The sequence below is a fragment of the Sus scrofa genome, chromosome 3, assembly GCF_000003025.6.
Source record: "Sus scrofa isolate TJ Tabasco breed Duroc chromosome 3, Sscrofa11.1, whole genome shotgun sequence".
Taxonomy (NCBI): Eukaryota; Metazoa; Chordata; class Mammalia; order Artiodactyla; family Suidae; genus Sus; species Sus scrofa.
Window position 1 is genome coordinate 110,961,843 of NC_010445.4, and position 23,516 is coordinate 110,985,358.

General features: G+C 43.6%; 1 protein-coding gene and 1 long non-coding RNA gene across 3 annotated transcripts in view; one reads left to right on the top strand and one right to left on the bottom strand.

Annotated features, from left to right (window-relative positions):
* The window catches only part of BABAM2 (BRISC and BRCA1 A complex member 2), a 431,165-nt gene that overhangs the window by 64,593 nt on the left and 343,056 nt on the right, over positions 1-23,516 (bottom strand). The window contains exon 11 of one of the 2 annotated variants that reach the window (XM_021088349.1): positions 10,653-10,824. The exons of the other annotated variant lie outside the window; for it this stretch is intronic. Coding sequence (XP_020944008.1) covers positions 10,808-10,824 — 17 coding nt within the window. The 3' untranslated portion in view covers positions 10,653-10,807. Of the gene's footprint in view, positions 1-10,652; positions 10,825-23,516 lie in introns of those variants that run through there. 2 annotated transcript variants of the gene reach the window in all.
* LOC102157709 lies at positions 5,600-6,843 on the top strand. Its single transcript, XR_298258.3, has 2 exons — positions 5,600-6,050; positions 6,572-6,843. It is a non-coding gene; the product is annotated as an uncharacterized LOC102157709 (long non-coding RNA).

Consider the following 23,516-nt stretch of genomic DNA (forward strand, 5'->3'; position numbering starts at 1 on the left):
ACGGGTTCCCAGCGGCTCCCAGGTGATTTAATCTTCACAGCCCCCCTGTGAAGCAGGCAGGATAAGCAGCAACATCATTTCAGAGATGAGGAAACAGACTCAGGGCCAGTACGCGGTGAGGCTAGGAACTCAACCCAGGTTTTCTGACTGTGGGTGAGAATTCTTTCTACTACGCGGGCGGTTCTCAAGACTAGCAATGCATCGGACCTACCTATGCGGCTATTTTTAAAATACACAAGGTCAGCAATCCACTCCCCACTCACTGCCCTTTCTGGATTACTAGAGGCAGGGAGGGAGGGGTTCAAGGGGTCAGACGTTTTCAAGGCTTCGAGGGCTGAAACCCGGTGCGGCCCAAGTAGATGAAGGGGGTAAAAAAAGAGGAGAAATGACACTCCATTCCAAGGTTTGGAGGCTCCGTTTCAGGAGTCGGGTCCATGCCAGGCACAGCAGAAGAGGCTCAGTCCAGGGAATCTGGGAAAAGCCATCTTCTAGCCTGGGATGCTGTGTCCGCCCCCTGGGTCTGTCTTAGCTCCTCTCCTTTATCTTCACCAGCCAGAGTAAAAGTTCTGCATTCTTCCAGAAGACTGGCTGAGAGCAGGGGCTGTGAAGAGGGCCTCGGGTGCTGGCGGCCTTCCCGCGCTCCCAGCCTCCTGATGCGCTCTCATCACCCCACGCGCCACTTCAGCCCCGTCAGTCCCCAGCTCACACGGCGTCTTTGAACGTCCTCCAGTTCCACAGATCTCCAGGGGTCCCGACCCCCTGTGGGCGTTCTCGATCTCACAGACCTCCCTGCTAGACAACTTGAACCTGCCGGCATCGCCATCTCAGCACCACCTGTATTTCCCACCAGGAAGAGGCTTAGTGACTATTTGTTGACGTTATGTGGTAACCATGGAATCCGGACCAAACTGAATCAACTGTCCAGTTCTCAGCTTTTTGCTCTACCCCCATCCCCCTTTGGAGCCAACAGAAACTTCTCGCAAGCTTCACTCACACCAGGGCCTGAATCCTAGGGATGGCCCACACATGCTTTCCCCTTATTTTGAGCCTTTGTTCGAGCAATAGGTCCCCCCCACCCCCCACCCCCTGCCACCCCACCACCCTGCAACCTTTTACTATATGGGATTCATCTTCCACTCTATTTCCCTGTCTGGGGCTACACATTTTAAAAGATTTTGCCTTCGCAACCATTTCCCCCCGAAATATCCACATTACTACACCAAACAGACACAATTCCAAATCGAAGCAAAAAACCTTGATATTTCATTTCAGCTTGTACAGCTTCATCATAGAAAAGTATGTGATTCCTATTAGGCTTTTTGAATTATAGCTCTGAACATGGACTTCCACTGCTGCTTCTGTGAATAAACTGGTCTAAATACTAGACAGGACCTCTTATCTCCTGTTTATCATGCCATACCCGACCTGCACGGCGGACTCTGAAAACCTCTTGGATGCTTTCCCCAAAGAATTCTCCCAATTTTCTACCAGCTAACATAACTCCCCCTTCTCCTCCCCTCTTTAAAGGTCTTGGTACCCATTGTATCTCGACTTTCTACAAACACGCCAACCGAAACTCAATACCCTTGACAGCAGAAACCACCTCTAATATCTGCCATGTGCCTAGAACTAGAGGAGCAATCCTTTGAAATTATTAAACGTTACTGATTAGCATATGTTCCTTATGCTCAGCATAATTACTAAGCTTGAGCACACATCTATGAAACTTGAACATCAATTTTAAACTTGCCATTTTCAAACGGATGAGGTAGAGTACCATATTATCTTGTATAGATAACCTTCATGGCTGGCCCTTTCCCTTTTAACTAATCTCTCCCTGTAGGATGGATGTGGTGGTGATACTTGCTTTCTGTATGTATTGGAAATCTCTTCCAATATTATGGGATTGCTTCACTGTCTACACGACATTACGGACCTTGGTGTAGAGAGCATGGACTTTTACCGTACTGCAAAAACAATCTACAGATGCAACGCGGTTCCTATCGAAATCTCAAAGGCATTCTTCACAGAAAAAAATATAAAAGTACTAAAATGCATGTGAAACTGTCAAAGACCCCAAATAGCCAAAGCAATCTTGAGCCAGAAGAACAGAGCTGGAGGTATCATACGTCCAGATTAAAAAACATACAACAAAGCTACAGGAATCAAAACGGTTCAGTACTGGCATAAAAACAGACAGACTCACAGACCAATGGAGCAGAATAGAGAGCCCAGAAATAAATCTACACCTTTCAGTCAACTGACCTTTGACAAGATTACCAAGAACACAAAATAGAGAAATGACAATCTCTTCAATAAATGATGCCCAGAAAACTGGATAGCCACATGCAGAGGAATGAAACTGGACACTTAGCTCACACCTTATAAAATCAACTCTCAATGGATTGAAGATTGAACATAAGACCCATAACTATAAAACTACTGGAGGAAAACATAGAGGAAAGGTTTCTTTGCATTGGTCTAAATAAAGATTTTTTGGATATAATACCAAAAGCACAGAAACAAAAGCACAAATAGACAAAATGGGATTGCATCAAACCTAAATGTTACTGCACAGCAATGGAAACAATCAACAGAGTGAAAAGGTAATCTATGGAATGGAAGAAAATATTTGCAAACCACATATCTGATAAGGGGTTAATATCCAAAATATTTACAAAACTCATACTCAATTAGCAAAAAACCAAAGAACCCAATCAAAATCAGGTAAAGGGCTTAAACAGACATTGCTCAAAAGTAGACATCCCAATGGCCAAGAGGTGCTCAACACCACTCATCATCAGAATGAGCTATCACTTCACACTGTTAGAATGGCTCTTAGCAAAAGGACAAAAGATAAAAATGTAACCACAACGAGCTATCACTTCACACTGTTAGAATGGCTCTTAGCAAAAGGACAAAAGATAAAAAATGTAAATGTGGAGAAAAGGGAACTATTGGTGAGAATGTACATCGGTTTAGTAATTATGAAAGCTCATACAGATTTTCCTCAAAAAATGAAAATAGAACCACCATATAAGCCAGCCATCTCACTTCTGAGTAGACATCCAAGGAAATGAAATCAGTATCTTGAAGAGATATCTGTTTTCCCAAATTCACTGGACCATTATTCACAATAGCCAAGATACGAAAACAACCCACGTGTCCACCGATGGATGAATGGATTAAGAAAATACATATACAATGGAATATTACGCTGCCTTAAAAAAGAAGGAAATCTTATCATTTGTGATACAGTGGCTAAACTTGGAGGATATCGTGTTAGTGAAATTAAGTCAGACACAGAAAGGCAAACACTGCATGATCCCACTTATATGTGGAAACTGCGGCGGAAGAGGAAACTGGGGAGATGCTGGTCCAAGGGTACCAAGTTTCAGTGACACAAGATGAGTCAGTTCTGGAGAGCCAATATGCAGCTTGATGCCTACAGTGAACAACACTGTACTGGATGCTTGACGTCTGCTAAGAGGCAGATCTTAGAGGCTATCACCAAACACAAAGATAAAACAAGGGGGGAAAAAAAGGTGACTGTGTAAGATGATGGATATGCTAATTAGCTTGGTTGTGGTGAGTATTTCACAGGCTATACATATAGCAAAACATCAAGTTGTAGATCTTAAATATACCTTAAACGTAGATAAGAGCATTTATTTGTTGATTATACCTCAAGAAAGCTGAAAAAAAAAAAAAGAAAAAAAAGGGTGGCATGGATACTTAGGAGCCTGGTTTCTGTCACAGCACCCTGACAGCTTGATCTCTCAAAATGTCTTTCTTTGAACAAAAACACCAGGAACTATTTGAAGACTGGGGCTGAGTCACGTCACTGCAGCTGGAAGCAAAGTCGTGCCCGTGAGGGCCCGTGTTGTGAGGGGAGGAGATTACTTGGTTCCCTGCCTGCCTGGGTGGGCGAGACCTTGAGGGAACAATCTCCCAGATGCAGCAGGAAGTGCCCCTGATGGCAGGCGGTGGATCGGGTCCAGCTCGAGGCCCAACCAAATCAAACACACCTCCCCACCTTGCATTGGCAAAAATCTCTTCCATGTGGATGAGAGGTGAAAGACTAAGACGCTGGGCCTGGGTTCTTTTGAAGAATTCCATACATGAGAAGCAGCTGCCTCCTTTAATCTCAAACACTACCAGACAAGTAAAGCATTCCACTGAGATTTAGCTGTGGGTTCCTGGACGGCTATCTTCCAAATCGGGAAAACCAAATCAGATGCTCCACATCCTTTTCTGTCTCCCAGGCTCTGGAACATAAACCTAAACCTGTCTGTGTCAAGCGTTCAGGGTCCGTGTCCTCCCCCCGCCCCCCCGCCGCATCACTGATGCCTGCATCAGGGAAACAGGGCAAGACCAGATCATTAAGGGAGTCAAGAAATAATAGCCTTACATCACTGGGTGAGTAAGATGAGACAAGGCACGAATTTAAAACATTCGAGACCTGATTTAAACCACTCTTTAGGAGTTCCGTCGTGGCTCAGGGGGTTAAGTATCCCTGAGGATGCCAATTCCATCCCTGGCCTCACTCAGTGGGTTAAGGATCCGGCATTGCTGCAAGCTGTGGCTTAAGTCGCAGATGCGGCTTGGATCTGGCCTTGCTGTGGCTGTGGCTCTGGCCGGCAGCTGCAGCTCTGATGCAACCCCTAGCCTGGGAAGTTGCATATGCCACGAGTGTGGCCCGAAAAAGACAAAAAAAAAAAAAACAAACCCAAAACTATTCTGCATTTAAAACCTCTGGGATCTCAGGCACATACCTAAACCTCTCGGCTTCCTACCTTTCCATTTCGAGGACTGCGATGATGATTTTGATCTGGCGGGACTGTTGTAAGGATTATTCCAGACAATGCACATGAAGCATCCGGCTCAGTGACTGTCTCACAAGTGAGTGTTCCATGAACGACAACTCTGACTGTGATCTGGACGGAGAGCCCAGATACGCTCTGCCACAGAATTAGCAGAAGGTGTCCACAGACAGAAGGAATAATCCTGCCTTCTGGGTGAACAGCAGGTTGACTCCGGGTTCAGGATTGAGAAGATGAAGGTGGTATCTGGTTTAGGTACAATCCAATCCATGACCAATAACAGCAGTGGCCGAAACCCTCTCCAAAGCCCACCAAGGGGCGGCACAGCTGCCGGATACCAGCACCCGAGGGGTTTGTTTCTAGATCTGGCCCTTTCTTAGGAGACCATTTGAATATAATTTTCTGGAACATAGGATATACAGATGATTTTCTAATTTTAAGTTCCTTGAGGGATGGCCCATAGCTTAGCTGTGTAACCGAAGCAGTGCCTGGTCCAAGACGGAGGTTCAAAAATGAATTTTTAATTGAATTAGAAGAGTGGATTTAACCCTGTTTTTCAGGGCAGAGTAAAGGAAAACAGCACATGTGCTAGAAACAATGCCAAGGCAATATTCCTTCCAGCATTTTCATAATATGTGTATTAGCCAAGTCCTGCTAGGTACTATTAGTCAAGTACTGTCAGAGCCTCCGATGTGGTCTTCAGTGTAAAAAAAAAAAAAAAAAAAAAAAAAAACAACAAAAAAAAACCGACAAGAGGAATAAAACCCCAAATAGCTCAAGATTATTATTATTTTTTTTAAATAGCCCAGGTTTGTTTTTTAATCTCTCTGCAGCCCATGTTGATATCGGTGGCCTCCCTTTTTATGGGCGCTGAGGCCATAAACCTTCGAGAAGAGAGATAAGCCAGGCACCTTGTTAAACAAAATCCCCACCAACACGACAAACATTCAAACAGGAGTGGCCTGCTTTTATCTCGTCGCCACCCAGTTTTGACGGAGTCTGTTTCCCTTTTACAAAGGGTTTGCTGTCTGAGAAGTGAACATGTTACCCAGGAGACCAAAAGGCACTCCCCAGGGAGGCATTTCCCAAAGGAGTTGTGCTGTCCAGTCCAGATGCGTGCGGCTGCTGCACTGACTCTCCAGGCTGCTGGAAAGCGCCTCGATTTTTATCTATGGTGGGACAGATCGGGGTTTTTGATAACCTCAGTCTGTTTCCCTGAAGACGTGGGTAGGTATCCATGTGCTGACTCATTCTGGGTGCAGAGAGCACAGAATCCCCTCTGGAGGGTGGTGACGGCAGAGGCTGAAACTTGGGAGGAGGAGCGGGGGGAAGGGGAGGGGAGGAGGGGGGAAGGACGGGAAATGGAGAAAACAGCCACCCCGAGAGCTGGACTGACTATTTACAAGACAGTTTGCCAGCTGCCAGAGAAGAGATGGATCCTGGCTGGTGACTGTGGCCGTGCTGCCTCTTATAGGTCTGTGGCTTTACGACCAAGAAGACCTGAGGCGTCTAGGACATCTTTTGGTTGCCCTGGAAGCTGGGCCTGGACCTGCGGTGATAACTGCAGAGCAGTTACTCCGGTTGGTCACAAGCCCCGGCTTTTGTTTGCTGCATGCTGGATTTAGTTGCATCTTTGTAGGTCTGAGAATGGGAGGGTTTTTAGGAAAGTCGGATACACAGAGCTTATATCTCTGTATCCCCTTTTCGGGGAAAGGGTCACAGGAGAGCTATGCTGAATTTCTCTGCAGGGAACAACCCCCGTAGGAGCCATTAGATCACAGGACACACGAAGAGTAAGAAGATGCATGCACACGGCAGAGCCAGCCAGGATTCTGACCAGAGCCCGGGGGGCTGATCAAAACCATCAGGCCAGCAACGCAAGACCTCAGGTGGACCCAAGACCCCAAATGAGTCACTTTCACAGCATCAGGAACATCGATATGAGTCACCTTTTCAAGTGATGGGTCTGTTCTTTGTCACATTCCCAGAACTAATAAAGATTTATTTGTATTACTACTAACGATAGGGTGCCATTTCATTTTTAAAATTCCTAGGAAGTATCTGATACATGTCAAAGAATACGTGCAATACACATTTACCATAGTGAGAAAACAGCATGTGCATGAATCCACACTCCCGCTCGCAGCAAAGACACAAGCTCTGGGCTGAAGCCACCTGTATGCTCCCTCCCCCTCCACTCAATCTCCCTGCCTCTCTCCCGAGAGATAACAACTAGCCCCCCTCTAATATGCCTGTTCATTCCTTTGTTTTCTCAAAATATGCTTTTAACACCCATTTCTGTATCCCTAAATAATATATTGGCTGGTTCTCCTTAAGCCTTTTTTTTTTTTTTTTTTTTTTTTTTGCTTTTCAGGGCCTCACTCGTGGCATATGGAGGTTTCCAGGCTCGGGGGTCTACTTGGAGCTACAGCTGCTGGCCTACACCACAGCTCACAGCAATGCTGGATCCTTAACCCACTGAGCAAGGCCAGGGATGGAACCTGCAACCTCCTGGTTTCCTAGTTGGATTCATTTCTCCTGTGCCATGACGGGAACTCCTTGTTCTTAAGCTTTTTATAGACAAATTCTATCACACAGTATGTCTCCTGTGATTTGCTTTTTCCAGTCACCACTGGGTTTCTCAGATTTCATCTTTATTGTGTGCAGATAGAGTTTTGTCATTTACACAGCTGTATAATATTCCACTGGGCGAGTGTAACACTTTATTAATCCACTCTCCCATCAGTGAGCACTTCCTCTGCCATTAGTTTTCAGCATAACTCATGAGGCCACATGACAGTTCTTGTACACGTCCTCCTCAAACGCATCCCCTCCTGGGCAGAGCCCAGCCAATTTCCCAGCCTTCCTATGGTGAGGTGGAACCAAATGACTGAATTCTGATCCACAGACTGTGGGTGGGAGGGATAAATGCTACTCTGAGACCTGGCCCCCACAACCCTTGCTGGGCTGGCCTGAAGCGGAAGATGCAGTGGGAGATGCTGAGTCCACAGGGGATGGTGGAGCCACTGAACAGCAGAAGCCGAGTCCCCGGATGCCCTCCCCACCAAGCCCTGGTGACCAGCCGTGAAATGACACCCCGGAAAAGTCAATCTTTACTGCCAGCCGCAGAGACCGAGGGCTAGTTGCTCCATCTGTTAGGCTTTCCTGCCTCATACAACCTCCTGTGAAACACAGGAGCGTGAGCGTAAGAAGGGGTCAGGCCTGGGCTGGGGGCGAGGGGGGAAGGGGGGGCGTGGCTAGAAAGCGGCACCGGGATCCTGGTGGTGATGGGGGGGGCCCTGCCTCTTGGTGGTGTCACCGTTGACATCCTGGGTGCTGACATTGTGCTACGGCTGCTGGAGGTGTGCCACCACTGGAGGGAAGTGCACCAAGGGCCCCCAGGCTCCCTCGGAGTTACCTGTCACACTCACGTGGAAATACACAATGACCTCAAAGGGAAACGTTTTTTAAAAGCTACGAAAGACTGTACGGTAAATATGGAGACGTAGTAACGAAAGGAGGAAGGCAGTTTCCCCCTTATTTTTGGAAAACCGAAAAGTAAAGTGATATTCGGTATGGAGCCTGGCCCTTCAATCCAGGTGTGTGACCCAAAGCACACTCTTTGCCCTTGGTGAAAAACAAGGACACTACTTGCCCTAAAACGTCAAGGGTTTGGGGAAATTCAAATTACATGCCATGGGAGTTCCCACTGTGGCTCAGTGGAAATGAACCTGACTTGTACCCATGAGGATGTGGGTTTGATCCCTGGCTCTGCTCAGTGGGTTAAGGATCTGGCGTTGCCATGAGCTGGGGTGTGGGTCACAGATGAGGGTCAGATCTGGCGTGGCTGTGGCTGTGGCTGTGGTGTAGGCCGGCAGCTACAGCTGATTTGACCCCTAGTCTGGGAACTTTCATATGTTGCACCTGCAGTCCTAAAAAAAAAAAAAAAAAAAAAATACTTTGAAATACTGAAATGTTTTATACGGGATATTGGAAGAGGCATTTCTAATAACAACTTGGGGATGACAATGCATAGTGCAAATCCCACCTACATGTGCAAGAGCTGGAAAGCTGCAGCTCTGGGCCTTGGTGTTAACTCAGCAACCAGGACTAAGGGGACTTCTGGAACTGCGCACCCGTGGCAACAAGATGCTTGCTCCAGGTGTAGACAGAGTGTGAAATACGCTACTTCTCATGTAAGAACGGAAAAAAAAAAAAAGAATATATCCTTTTATTTATTTTAGTCATATGAAGAAACTCTGCAAGCCTGAATAAAAAACTAAAAAAAGTGACAAGAAGAGGAACAGGATGGCTTGAGCAGGGGTGAGGGCAAGACTTTGCGAAGTGCGTATTTTTTTTTTTTTAACCACGAGGTTATAATGCCTATTCAAACAATGAAACAAAAAATGTAAAGAACATTCTTCAGGAGGGTGCCTATAGTCTGCGTATGTGTGAGTTACTTCTGCTGTTCTCGAAGCCTTAGTTCCAGGAGTTTGGAGTTTGCTGTGTTATCGCTGGGGCGTGTATTTGTGTGTGAGCGTGTGCTGTTAGTACTAGTCTGCATATACCAGAGAATTCTGGAAAAGGTCCTACCTCTTCCCTGTCTCCCCACATTGGAAACACCCAGGAGTTCTGGGGCGGGGGATCCACTGGAGTGGCTACCTCTGCTTTTCAATTTTCTGCCCCTCAGCTGATTATTATATTTAAGAATAATAATAGATAGAATTGTATTATCATTTTTTATGAGGAAACTGAGGCTGACCTCACTCACTTTACCAGACAAAATGAGACTAGAAATAGAAGCTGAGGTCTTGACTCCCACTTCTGCACTCTAACCACTAGTCGGGACCTCCTCGGGTCTTTTCGTTTGTTTGTTTGCTTTTTTTTTAGGGCTGCACCTGCAGCATATGGAGGTTCCCAGGCTAGGGGTCCAATCAGAGCTTCAGCTGCTGGCCTACGCCAGAGCCACAGCCATGTGGGATCCGAGCCATGTCTGTGACCTACACCACAGCTCACGGCAACGCCAGATCCTTAACCCACTGGGCGGGGCTAGGGATCGAACCCTCATCCTCAGGGACACTAGTCAGGTTTGTTGCCGCAGAGCCACAACGGGAACGCCCTCCTCGGGTCTTCAGTGGCTTAAGGCATGAATGCTCTCTGGGTACCAAAGTTAAACCTGGGCTGTTTCAAAGGACTTTCTAGTTGTTACAAGAATTAAATTTGAAAAGCTGAGATCAAGGAGCAATTTTTTTTTTTTTCTGATCGGGTTGCTTTTCTGCAGCCCCCATGATCTCTGGAATAATGGAAACAATGACTGCTGTTGGCATAAACGGTCTTGGAACACGAGAGGGGACAATCTCTTTGTTTACTCTCTGTGGACTCTGCTGAGCCCGCAATCCCGGGCTGTTCACCTCACAGAACGGGTCTTTTGAAGTCTCCGGTCCTCTTGGTTGGAGGCCAACTGCGCATGTGTTCATCTTCTTATAAATAAGGGTTCCAGCCCTGTCCCATCGAAATGGGTTTCACCTTCTCCCTGACTGACTGCGATGGAACAGTTTGAACAGAAGGCGTGGCCCACTTCAGTCTTCCAGCATCCGACAAAGGCCATGCCATTCGGACGGAGATGCTTCGCTGAGACTCCGATTCAGTTCTGAGGTCTCCACCAAACAAGAGCTGAAGGGTACACTTTGCAAATCCTTTTAATTTGTCTGACTTAGGAGACAGTTGACAAGACACATGAGGTTTCCAAGCTATGCCCAAAAGGAAAAAAAAAAAAAAAAAAAAAAAAAAGAGAAAGAAAAAAAAAAGAAATACGAGCACAGCCAAAGAGATATTAAAAAAAAAGAAGTGTTCGCTGGGAAAAATCACAGGGCATCTGAGTAGACTGTGAGTTCTTTTGGAAAATGAACATGTCCCATGCAGCCCCATAACTTTAGTATTCAGATGGTGTTTGTCACAAAGAATATGCTTAAATGTTCACGGACTTAAGCGCAGCTGTCACCTGGGAGGACATAAAAAGACAAGCCCCATTTCGACAAATGTTAAGGCCTATTAAGCTAAATAAGACCCTATGTCTAACCTGAGAGACTAACTGGAAAAACGCACAGAACTAAATTTGTATCTTTTTTTTTTGGTTTGTTTTGGCTGCGCCCGCGGCATACAGAAGTTCCTGAGCCAGAGCTCAAATTTGCTCCACAGTGGTGACAACTGGATCCTTAACCCTCTGAGCCACCAGGGAACTCCTAAATTTGTATCTTTCTTAGGAAACAACCTGAGTGGAGACAATGGTTTAGGTCAGAGATCGCCGGGTGCCTGGGTTCCCTGATCTCAATCCCATGAGTCGATCCAGTTTTGTAATTATCTTCACTAGGTTCACCTGTATGCAAAGTTTGCTGATTGCTGGCAAGTACTGTGGTTTCCCTGGAGACACGAAATCCTTAATCCACCTTTTCAACACTCCCGAGAGTTCAAAGGAGTCACGGTACAAAGAGACAGATTCATCGTTGGGAGCATCAGAAGTAACACTGGGAAAAGGAACTCACTGACAGAAAAGAACTAAGACCTAGAACTCCTACCCATTGTGTACACTGGGGCTGGGTCTCTCCTGACCATACACCTCCCTAGGGTCTGTCAATTGTTGTAGAAGAGGCAATAGAGTGTTATATTGTGTACACAGTGTTATGTGGTGTACTCACTGGGCTTCCCAGCCTCTTTGGAATCAGAGCCTGTACTCAGAAAGGGCTACGATTGTATGCAACAATGGGAAAAATGTGTGAGGCTGGCAGAGGTCACTGACAAGGGGTGCAGCTTCTCCAAGGACTAAAATGATCAGGAGAGTTCCCTTCGTGGCTTGGGGGTTAATGAATCTGACTAGGATCCATGAGGATGCACGTTCGATCCCTGGCCTCCCTCAGTGAGTTAAGAATCCAGCGTGGCTGTGGCATAGGCAGGCAGCTGCAGCTTGGATTCGACCCCTAGCCTGGGAACTTACATATGCCGTGGGTGTGGCCCTAAAAAGCAAAAAAATAAAATAAAATAAAATAATAAAATAAAATGATCAGGAGCCTCTCTGCCATCTATCTCCAACCCAGCAGGGTGTCCCAGCTATGGGACTTCTGGCAGGTTACTTTATTTCTAGATGCTTTCGTTTCCTTTTCTATAGAGTGGGGGATAGCCAGCCTTAGAAGGCTATGGAGAGAACGCTATGGAATTAGGAATGCAAAGTACTTAGGATAGTTCTTTGCCCCAAAGGTGCATAACAATGTTAAACGGCATGATTTATCATAACGATGGCATTATCAGCATCTTCATCACCTGTCACTAGAGGTCCCGTCTCATCTTAGTAACCTTTGATTGGGAATGAATTAAAGAAAGACATACGAGGTCGCCTGAGAGTGAAGCAGTGTCAATAAGAGGCCTGTGGATCAATGAATTGTTTTTTCGCTTGCTCATTTCTTAAATTGTGGGGAAACATACAGCCTGCCATTGTGACCCCTTTTCAGTGGCACTGAGCACACTTGCACTGTTGGGCAAAGGTGGCCACATCCATCTCCAGGACTCTTCTCTTTCCACACTGAAACTCTGCCGCTGTTAAACAACTCTCCGTTCCCCAGACCCCCGTAACCTCTACTCTGCTTCCCCACTCTGTGACTTTGATTGCTCCAGGTTCCTCATAGAAGTGAAATCACAGCGTATGTGTCCTTTTATTTATTTATTTAAATTTGCTGGCCACGCCCAGGGCCTGCAGAAGTTCCCAGGCCAGGGATCGAACCCAAGCCACAGTAGTGACAACACCAGATCCTTTAACTGCTGGGCCACCAAGGGACTCTGGTATTTGTGCTTTTGATTGTGTTCTGACATCCCCTTCGCCCTCACCTATCTGAAGACAAGGTTTAAATTTAGCCAAGGGTCATCTGAGTCCAGAAGTCACTCCCCACAGCCTCTTTCAGTACGTAGACCAGGCCACGTCAAGATCTTGACCACCTCGGTGGGAGGACAAGTCCCCATCAAGGCTGCAAGTTCCAAACCCCAACCCCATTTTAGTGTGAAGTATGACCTTTGTTAAGGGTGCAGTCAGGCCAAATCGCTCTGGGGTTTCTAGCTTGGGGTAGACTCAGCTCAGGCTGAGGAAAGCCTCTACCACACAGCTGTTCTATGCAGATGCCCACACATGCATTCCTCACCTGGATATCCAGTGCTTCATAAAACTCCACATATCCCAGACTGGACTCAACATTCCCAAATCTGCTCCTCCTCCCATAACCCCTGCTTCAAACGGTGGTATCATCAGCTCTCTAGGTGCCTATGGAAGAACCCCAGGAACCATCCTGCTTCTTCTTGGTCTTTCATTGGGATCAATTACTAAGTTTTGCCAGTTTTAGCTCCAAAACATTTCTTTCTTTCTTTTTTTTTTTTTTTTTTTTTTTTGGTCTTTTTGCCTTTTCTAGGGCCGCTCCCATGACATATGGAGGTTCCCAGGCTAGGGGGTCGAATCAGAGCTGCAGCCGCTGGCCTACACCACAGCCACAGCAACGCGGGATCCGACCTGCGTCTGTGACCTACACCACAGCTCACGGCAACGCCAGATCCTTAACCCACTGAGCAAGGAACGGGATCAAATCCACAACCCCATGGTTCCTAGTCGGATTCGTTAACCACTGAGCCACGATGGGAATTCCCAAAATATTTCTTGAAATATCTTTTTCCCCTTCCTCCTAGTATGACTGCTCTAGATCAGGTCTAATCTTTTGCCTAAACGATCTTTTCAGGTTTTCTGGTTCATATTCCAAATCATCTTCTACATAATCTCATTTTTCAAAAAAAGCAAATATATGCCCCTTCTCTACTGAGCAGTCTTCAGTAACTTCTTGCTGTCCTCAGAACAGAGTCCATATGTGTCAGCCTGGCATGCCCTGCTCTCTGAACCCTGGGCTCTGGCAGACTCTATCGAGCGTGACCTCGGACACTCCCCAGGATCCGTTAGATACTAGAGAAATTCTAAACCACTCCCAGCTCCTCGTGTACCAGCTGCCTTCCCTCCGTGCCTCAGCTTCTGCTGCCTCTCTGAAATGCTTTTCAGTCCTCCTGTCCTACAGGGCTGGATGCCCCTTCTCAGCACTCCCGCAACATCTGGTGTCTCCTGCATTTTTTTGTTTTGTTTTGTTTTGTTTGCCATTTCTTGGGCCGCTCCCTCCGCATATGGAGGTTCCCCAGGCTAGGGGTCGAATTGAGTTATAGCTGCCGGCCTGTGCCACAGCCACAGCAACAGGGGATCTGAGCCGCGTCTGCAACCTACACCACAGCTCACAGCAACGCGGGATCGTTAACCCACTGAGCAAGGCCAGGGATTGAACCCGCAACCTCATGGTTCCTAGTCAGATTCGTTAACTACTGCGCCATGACAGGAACTCCTCTCCTGCATTTTAAACGTTTCAGGGCTGCTTTTATCTATTTATCTTCCTCACTAGGCTGAGCTATTCCTAAACAGAGTACATTCATCCTGGTATCACTAGAGTCTCAAAAATGCCCGAACTAAAAGCAGGTGTTCAATACATGGTGAATAAAGGACTAAATCAACAAATGGGTATAACCATTGCATTGGAAGGGAGAAAGGGAGGGAGGAAGGAAGAAAGAAGGAAGGAAGGTAGAGAGGACACACTGGAAAGGAAGAAGTAAAACTGTCTTATTGGAAGATAACATGTAGAGTATACATAAAATTCTTAGGACTCTATTAAAGGTCAACACCCCAAAATCAATCATATTTCTATATATTAACATGAACAATTAGAACATAAAAAGTAAAAACAAACAAACAAACAAACAAAACCCTCCATCTACAGTAGCTTAAAATAGACCCAGTATCTACTTTAACCAAAGATGCACAAAACCTGTATACTGAAAACTCTAAATCACTGCTAGCGGAAATTAAAGGAGAGCTAAACAAATGGAAACATATACCGTATTTGTGAATCAGAAGATTTAGTATTTATAAGATGGCAACTCTCCCCAAATGGAGCTATAGATGCAATGCCATCTCAATCATTCTTTCTATAAAGAAATTGACAAGCTGATTTGAAAATGTATATGGAAAGGCAATAAGCCTAAACAATTTGAAAAAAGAAATACAAGGTTAAAGAACCTATACTACCTGATTTTAAGACCTACTATAAAATGAAAGTATAGACATTTAGACAAACCAAGAAATAATAGGTCTACACTTACATGGTCAATTGATTTTTGACAAAAGTGCCAAGGTACCTCAATGAGGAAAGAACAATATATATATATATTTTTTGTCTTTTTTGTCTTTTCTAGCACTGCACCTGTGGCATATGGAGGTTCCCAGGCTAGGGGTTGAATCAGAGCTATAGCCTTCAGCCTACGCCAGAGCCACAGCAACACGGGATCTGAGCCACGTCTGCAACCTATACCGCAGCTCACAGCAACGCCAGATCCTTAACCCACTGGGCGAGGCCAGGGATTGAACCTGCAACCCCATGGTTCCTAGTTGGATCGTTAACCACTGAGCCACAACGGGAACTCCAAAGAACAATCTTTTCAAGAAATGGTGCTAGAACAAATCAATATTCATATATGAAAAGAACCATGCCCCTTACCTCGCACTATACACAAAAATTAACTTGAAAAGGGTCTCGGACCTACATTTAAGAGCTAAAAATAGAATCTTTTTAGAAGAAAACAATGCAGACATTTTTGTGGAACTAGATGAGGCAAGAATTTCTTAAGGAAGACACAAAAAGCATGGGCCCTTATATTAAAAACTAATAACATGGACTGAATAAAAGGTGAAATTTCGGAGTTCCCGTCGTGGCACAGTGGTTAACGAATCCGACTAGGAACCATGAGGTTGCGGGTTCGATCCCTGGCCTTGCTCAGTGGGTTAACGATCCCGCGTTGCTGTGGCTCTGGTGTAGGCCGGCAGCTACAGCTCCGAATGGACCCCTAGCCTGGGAACCTCCATATGCCGCGGCAGCGGCCCAAGCAATGGCAAAAAGACAAAAAAAAAAAAAAAAAAAAAAAAAAAAAGGTGAAATTTGTTGCTCTTTGAAAGACACAGAGAAGAAAATGAAAAGCCAAGCCACAGATTGGCGGATAAATAACTGACAAAGGGCTTGTCTCCAAAATAGATGAGGAATTCATAACTTAAAAATAAGACGACAATTAAAAACAGAAAGAAGATCTGAACAGACATTTTACGACAGAACTGATGTGGCAAATAAGCACATGAAAAGATGCTCCACATCCCTCTCCGGTAGGGGCGTATAGTTTAAAACCACAATGGGAACCTCCTACACACCCTACAAGGGCTGATATTTAAAATGACCGATACCAGCTAGTGCTGGAGAGGATGTCCAAGACCTGAAGACCCTCCACTGCTCGTGGGACGGTAGCAAGTGACAGCCTGCTGGAAAACAGTCTGGCAGGATGGTCTATTTACCATACCAACCAGCATTCCTACGCCTAGATTCTTCCAAGAGAAATGAAAACACACGTCCACGCTACAACTTGTAAAAGAAATACAATGGAAAAGACGATATACTCTTTTATGATTCCAGTTTCATGAAATTCTGTAACAGAACAAGCAGAAAGTGGTCCGGGTCTACCTGGGGCTGGAGGTCAAGGGAGGGGGACAAAAGCAAAGGCATGTGAGAAACAGCAAAGGGAATGGAAAGGTTTCATGTCTCGATGGTGGTGTTGGTCCTGGGACCACATGCAGTTGCCAAAATTCATGTTTGTGTTCATGCAAAATGGGTGACTTTTACTCTATGCAAATTATACCTTTAAAAAAGATGCGAAAAAATATGCCCCCATGGACTTATGAACGTTGGATTCGTATAATGAGGAAGCACACCGTATGCGAATGGAAAAGTCATTAAACCTGAAATTGGGGCATTCTTTTCTGGTATTTTCCTGAGGCTGAACCTTACTCGGTTCTTCAGGCACGTGTTAAGATGTCAGTGCTGAGCACCCACTTTGTAAAAGCACTTACCTGTCTCAGCATCTGAAAACGGAGCCATTCAAACATGGGAAAAATAACTGGATTTAAGAAACCTGGTTGCTAGTCCTAGTCTTCCCCTAACATCATGCATGGCCTCGGGCCAGGCACGTGGCCACATCCTCCTTCTGAAACACAGAGAGTTTTCAGAGGTTCTTATTCTGGGGTCCACGCACCTCCCTCCACCTCCTCCCACCCTGCAAGGGTCCCTGGATAAACTTCAGGGCATCTGGGAACTTGCAAAAGAAAAATGTTTGTCTTTAACTGAAATTGAGCGTTTCCTCTATTTATGAATGCAGGCAGCCATCTGTAGCAGTGCTAGCAGGACCTTGACTCTGTTATCGATAGAAATCACAGCTATTTTTATGCCACATTGTGGTGTTGCTCCTATCTTCAAATATCCTTTAGGCTCATGGCGATTTCGAAGCTGCAGTGGTTATTAAGATGTGCCACGGATACTGTTATTTAAGGCCTTGAAAAGAAGCTCTTCTCTCTGGGCTATTACTTTTTAAAGATGTGACAATAGTACTTTAATAGAATTGTCTTCTTTGTAGTTCTACATATTTTATTTTATGCATTTTAAAGCACTGTTTGAAGAATGGATCCACAGGGTTCACCAAGGGGGGTCTTGGGCACAAAAAAAAAAAAAAAAAAGTGAAAAACATCTAGGCAAGAAGACCTCTACTGTAAGTTGTTTGCCTCTCATGGTGTTTTCCTAGGTAATAGTTCTGTAAGCGATCATGTATTCTTAACTAGTAGGAACCTTTTAAACTGTAAGCATATTTTATGTTGATTTAACAGATTTGATAAAAGAAATTTAAGAGTTCAAGTTCTTTTCATTTAAATTCCCTGTGTACGTTGATTCTGAAAATTATAAGACTGGCTTAAGTTATTATAAAGTAAAATTATTTAAAGTGAAGAGAAAAAAAATGACCTCTAACCATTCATTCAAGTGCTAAGAATTCTATTCAAAAGTGGCCTTAGAGATAGCCAGATAGCTCATAGTGCAAAGGAGACAATTAAAAGCACTTTGAAACTGTAAGGTGATACCCAAATGTAAAATGTTGTCTTCTATAAGCCCATCGGTAAAGGGATGTTTTCGATGATTTCACACTTTACTTTCTTAAGTAAATTATAGGGAAGGAATGTGGGTGGTGATAGCCATTATTTGGGTCCACGCCTCTTCTTTCTAAAAAAGATTTTCAGATTTATGGATCCTGACTTGTTTGGATTCTGATGGAAACAAACCAGCTATTAAAAAAAATGTTTGACAAAACAGGGAAATTTGAACATAGACTTTGGGTATTAGATGCTACTAAAAACTTAGATGTAATAATGTTATTTTGGACACATCTTTTTAAAAAAATCATCTGTTAGAGAGGCACAATGAATTACTTATAGGTAAAATAATAGTTCACATTTACTTCAAACTAGTCCAGAAAATTTTAAAACACCAAAAAACTGGGTAAACAAAACTGCCAGAGGAGCAATGGGTACATGAAGCTTCCTTATATTTTTCTATTTTTGAAAAAGTGTTTTTTTTTTTTTTTAAAAAAAGACCCACAGGCTATCAGGATAGACCTAGCCCACAGAAATTGCACTCTCTCTATATATTAAAAAAAAAAAAAATCAAACCCATATGAAGGAGGATGCAGCTTGCCACAGTGCCTACCACTGCTTCTTATCTTAGAATCTGGGCATTTCCATGTCTATGTTGCCTATTTGGCTTCCACTGCATTTGACTTCGTAGGTTTGCACCAATTTCATATAATGAACCATTATAACTGACCACATTCAGTATGTCTAAACAGGCTAAAGCTAGTTTTTGATAATCAGGAACTGGTCATTCTTTTTTACGTGTTTTATTTTGTGTGTGTGTTCCCCCCCCCCAAATCTTCATTTGTTTTAAACTGAGCTATAGCTGATTTACAATACTGTATTAGTTTTAGGTACACAGCAAGTGATTCTTTTTCAGATTCTTTTCCACTATAGGTTATTACAAGATATGGAATATAGTTCTCCGTGTTATACAGTAAAAATCCTTGTTTATCTACTGTATATATAGTGGTGTGTTATGTTAATCCCATCCTCCTAGTTTATTCTCCCACTCTTCCCCTTTTGGTAACCATAAGTTGTTTGTTTGTTTTTTTTCCTATGTCTGTGAATCTCTTTCTGTTTGCAATGAGTTCATTTGTATTTTCTTTTAGATTCCATGTATAAGCAATATCATATAATATTCGTCTTTCTCTGTCTGACTTACTTCACTTGGTATGGTAATCTCTAAGTCCATCCATGTTGCTGCAAATGGCAAATTTTTCATTCTTTTTATGGCTAAGTAATATTCCATTGTAAATGTACACCACTTCTTTGTTATCCATTCATCTGTCGGTAGGCACCTGGGTTGCTTCTATGCCTTGGCTACTGCAAAAAGCATTGCTACGAACACTGGGGTATGTATACTTTTTGGAATGAGAGTTTTCGTCTTTTCCAGATATATGCCCAGGAGTGGGATTGCAAGAATATATAGTAACTCCAGTTTTCGTTTTTTAAGGAAACTCCATACTGTTCTCCATGATGGCGGTCGCAGCTGTTCATTCTTTAATTAAGCCACTTATTTTTCCCTTTTCTATGGCCACAAAGTGAAGCCCCACCTGAGCCAACATATTTGTGCCACTGGACAGGGGATCATAGCTGGGCAAACTGTCAGCCCCACTGAGAAGTGACACCACCTTCACACCCCACTGCCTTCAGATCGGTAATTTCTTTGGTGAGATGTTCACTCGTGTTCCTGAGAGATGAGATGGCATATGCGTATCTAAAAGTGCACAGATGGACACTGACCCTCTACAGGTACCCTGGGGCTTACAGGTTCTCCGTGAAACTTCAAAGGCTTTCAACAATCATCTCGTACTTGGGGATACAGTCAACCAATGACCCGAAGCACTAGAGTAGTAATGCAGTTTAGCACACGGGCTCTGGAGTCAGTTCCTGGATGGAAATCCTAACTCCGTCACAGTGAATACATGCAATATTTGCAAAATGAAGCACTACTAGTAATTACCCTCAGAAGGATATGCAAAGTATGGAGAACAGTGTCTGTGGCATAACAGATACTTAATATCCATTAACTGCTACTACCGTAACTATCACCTTCAACAACAGCAAAAGCTTTGCACCAAAATAATGCCCATATTTCAATAATATCTTAACGTTAATTCTAGGAAAAGGTGCTACTGAATGAGACTGGTACTATAACAATGACTCTTCGTAGACAACTTCCTTTCTTTCAATGAATTAGGTGTCTTCTTAGGTTACAATTTGTTCATTTCAAAGCAGCTGCATTTGTTTGTTAAGTCAAAATCACTGAATTTTCATGACCCTTCTTTAATTAGATAAACTCATTGTAGCAACTACTCCAATCTAATAATTATGATTGAAAAGAATAATATATGTAAAAGCGTATGCAGGGAAAAAAAACCTGCCGCATGGCACAGCGTATCTGATTTATAATCTCTTTCCTTACAAGAAGTCCTCTAAGGTCTTTGAAAAGGTGAGACACAAGGTATCAGAATGAAAAGAATATTCCAATGAAGATGAATGAAATGAATTCTTAGCCCAGGGTCAGAAGTTACAAAAAAAGACTTTCTGGAAGTAGACTCTCAACACGAAGCAGAAGTTTCAAGTTGAATCAAAACAGTGACAGTGGTTGCTGCAGGACTGGAGCCATTTGAGTCGTAAACGGTGAAGAGGGCGTGTTTGTGTGTGTAATCAAAAGATGAAAACCACTTGGCCTAGCAGAGCTAACCACGTTCAAGGAAGTCCAGGATAAAAATTAACCAAAATGTTTAAAGTATCTAAAAGACCCAGGAGTTCTCACAATCAAAGCAAAAAGGCATTCTGCATTAGAAAATAGATTTTCTTTTATCTTTTTCCATATTTCAAAGTCATTTGGAATCATACAGAGAACTGACCGGTTTCACTTTTTGTTCATAACCAATTTTAGTTCCTGCTGCTCTGGTCGTTATTACTATCATAAAAATGATGAAAGGAAGTCACAAAGCTTTATGTATGCCTGATCTGAGGTAAACATATTCATTCTAAAACAATAGTCCAGTTTTTGTAGGTTTCGTTTGAAATGAATTCTAATACTTATCCTTGTGGTCCTAATTGCAATCATTTTGTTGACTCTGATTTACTCTTCAAATCTATTTATTTATTTAAAAATATGATCTGTATCCAAAAAAGTAAGTAGGTTTGGGAAACCGCACAGTTTTGGTTTGACAGAATTATCTAGGAGCCATCTTGCTTGTTGCTGCCAAATCTTCTACAAGACATTGTTTCTGTGGCAAAGAGATGAGTTCACACCACCCTGCACAGGAGTTGAGTGGCCTTGATAGCTTTGCTTTGAGTGGGGAAACGACAGTGATACATCAATGCAAATAATTTCCTTGGTTACACTAGCAATCACACAGCCTACACAATCAGAGACTGGAAGGGGCATTTTCAACAATAAACAGAAGCCTCTGATTTTTTCTTAAACTTTCAAACGCGGTCCTGATTTCCAGCTTATTGGCCTTGATTACAGGCCTATGAGGAAAGAATTATTTAAATGACTAGCAGAATTAGCTTGCAGTTGTCAATTTCCTCTAGCTTAAAAAAATCTCTTAGCAGAAACTGAGCTCTCTGTAAAGCAAAATAACTGTTTCCTGGACTTAATGTAAGCGTAAAGCTAATGAACGGATGAATAAATGGAAAGAGAGGCAGATAAGGACAAATACCAAAAGAAGAATATTAAGAAATCTGCATGAAATTTACTTATTTAAAATAAAGAAAAAAATCAGAATAAGAAACCCATCATCTGCTAGACCAAATAAACTCTACCACCTCCCTCTGCCTTCACAACAACTATGAAATAGAATAACACAGCAATTAAAGTCCTACTAAGACCTACTAGAAAAAAGGCACAGAGCAAAATACAAAGCAAATTCTTTTCTTTTCATTCCTTTTGAAATTATAAGATTGTGTATAGTAAGAACAGAAAAAGCTTTATTGTTGTATTTACATTTTAACATACATAGCTGCAATATATGAGACAATAACAAGCACAAACAATGGAGAGGAAAGGGAGCAAAAGCTTAATTTTATCAGAATTAAGTCACTTTTTTTTTTTTTTTTGCCTTTTCTAGGGCTGCTCCTGCGGCACATGGAGGTTCCCAGGCTAGGGGTCCAATCAGAGCTGCAGCTGCTGGCCTACGCCAGAGCCACAGCAACTCAGGATCCGAACCACGTCTGTGACCTACACCACAGCTCACGGCAACGCCAGATCCTTAACTACTGAGCAAGGCAGGGACCGAACCTGCAACCTCATGGTTCCTAGTCGGAATCGTTAACCACTGCGCCACGACAGGAACTCCAGAATTGAGTCACTATTAATGTGAAGTAGACTGTGTTAAGCTAAAGATACACACTGCGACCTCTAGAACAAACGACTAAGAAAATAACTCAAAAAAGCCAGCTATCACAGGAGAAATTAACACAACATTGTAAATTGACTATACGTCAATTTTAAAAATTAAAAAAATTCCATGCAAAAAAGGTAGCTAAAAATAGCCAAAAATAAAGATGCTACACCGAAGACTTTTGTTTGACCCAAAATAAAGCAATAAAAGAAGCACAAAAAAGGAATGAGACAAACAGAAAACAAATATAAAAACGGCAAACCCGAATCCAACCATACCAATAATTACACTAAATGTCAATGGATTAAGCTCTAATAAAACCACAGAGACTTTTTTTTTTTTTTTTTTTTTGTCTTTTTGCCATTTCTTGGGCCGCTCCCACGGCATATGGAGGTTCCCAGGCTAGGGGTCGAATTGGAGCCGTAGCCACCGGCCTACACCAGAGCCACAGCAACGCGGGATCCGAGCCACATCTGCGACCTACACCACGGCTCACGGCAACGCCAGATCATTAACCCACTGAGCAAGGGCAGGGACCGAACCCGCAACCTCATGGTTCCTAGTCGGATTCGTTAACCACTGCGCTATGACGGGAACTGCCACAGAGACTGTTTAAATGTATACAAAAGCAAAACCCAACCATATGCCATCTACGAGAGACACATTTAGATGTAAAGGCAAAAAACCAAAAAGAAAAACCCAAAAGAAAAACAACCGTGGGATGGAAAAGGTATACCAAACAAACAGCAGACATAATAGAGCTGGGATGGGTTATTAGTATCAGATGACATAGACTTTAAGACAAAAACATGTCCCTAGAGACAAAGAGGAACATTCCACAATGATAAAAGGACCAATACATCAGGAAGATGTAACAATTATCAATGTACATGTACCTAAGAACAAAACCACTAGAATTGAAAGGAGAAATAGCCCTTCCTGCATTCGTTAGGAGTAGCTACCTTGCTTAACCACAGGCCTTCCCCAGTTCCGGCCAGGAAACCCTTTCCTATGGCTACAGCTCTAGCTCTTTCCAGCTACTGGTAACCACACTCTCCTCTTGTCCCTGCAGCCCTAGGGGAGATAACGACTCTGCTGCTCTGACCATCCCTTTTGGTTTTCTCAGGTCTGTCCACACCTTTGAATTCTTCCTAGTTACCTGTGTGATGTGCCACCTGTTTTCCGATGGACCTTGACCTGGACCCAAACTCCTTGCCT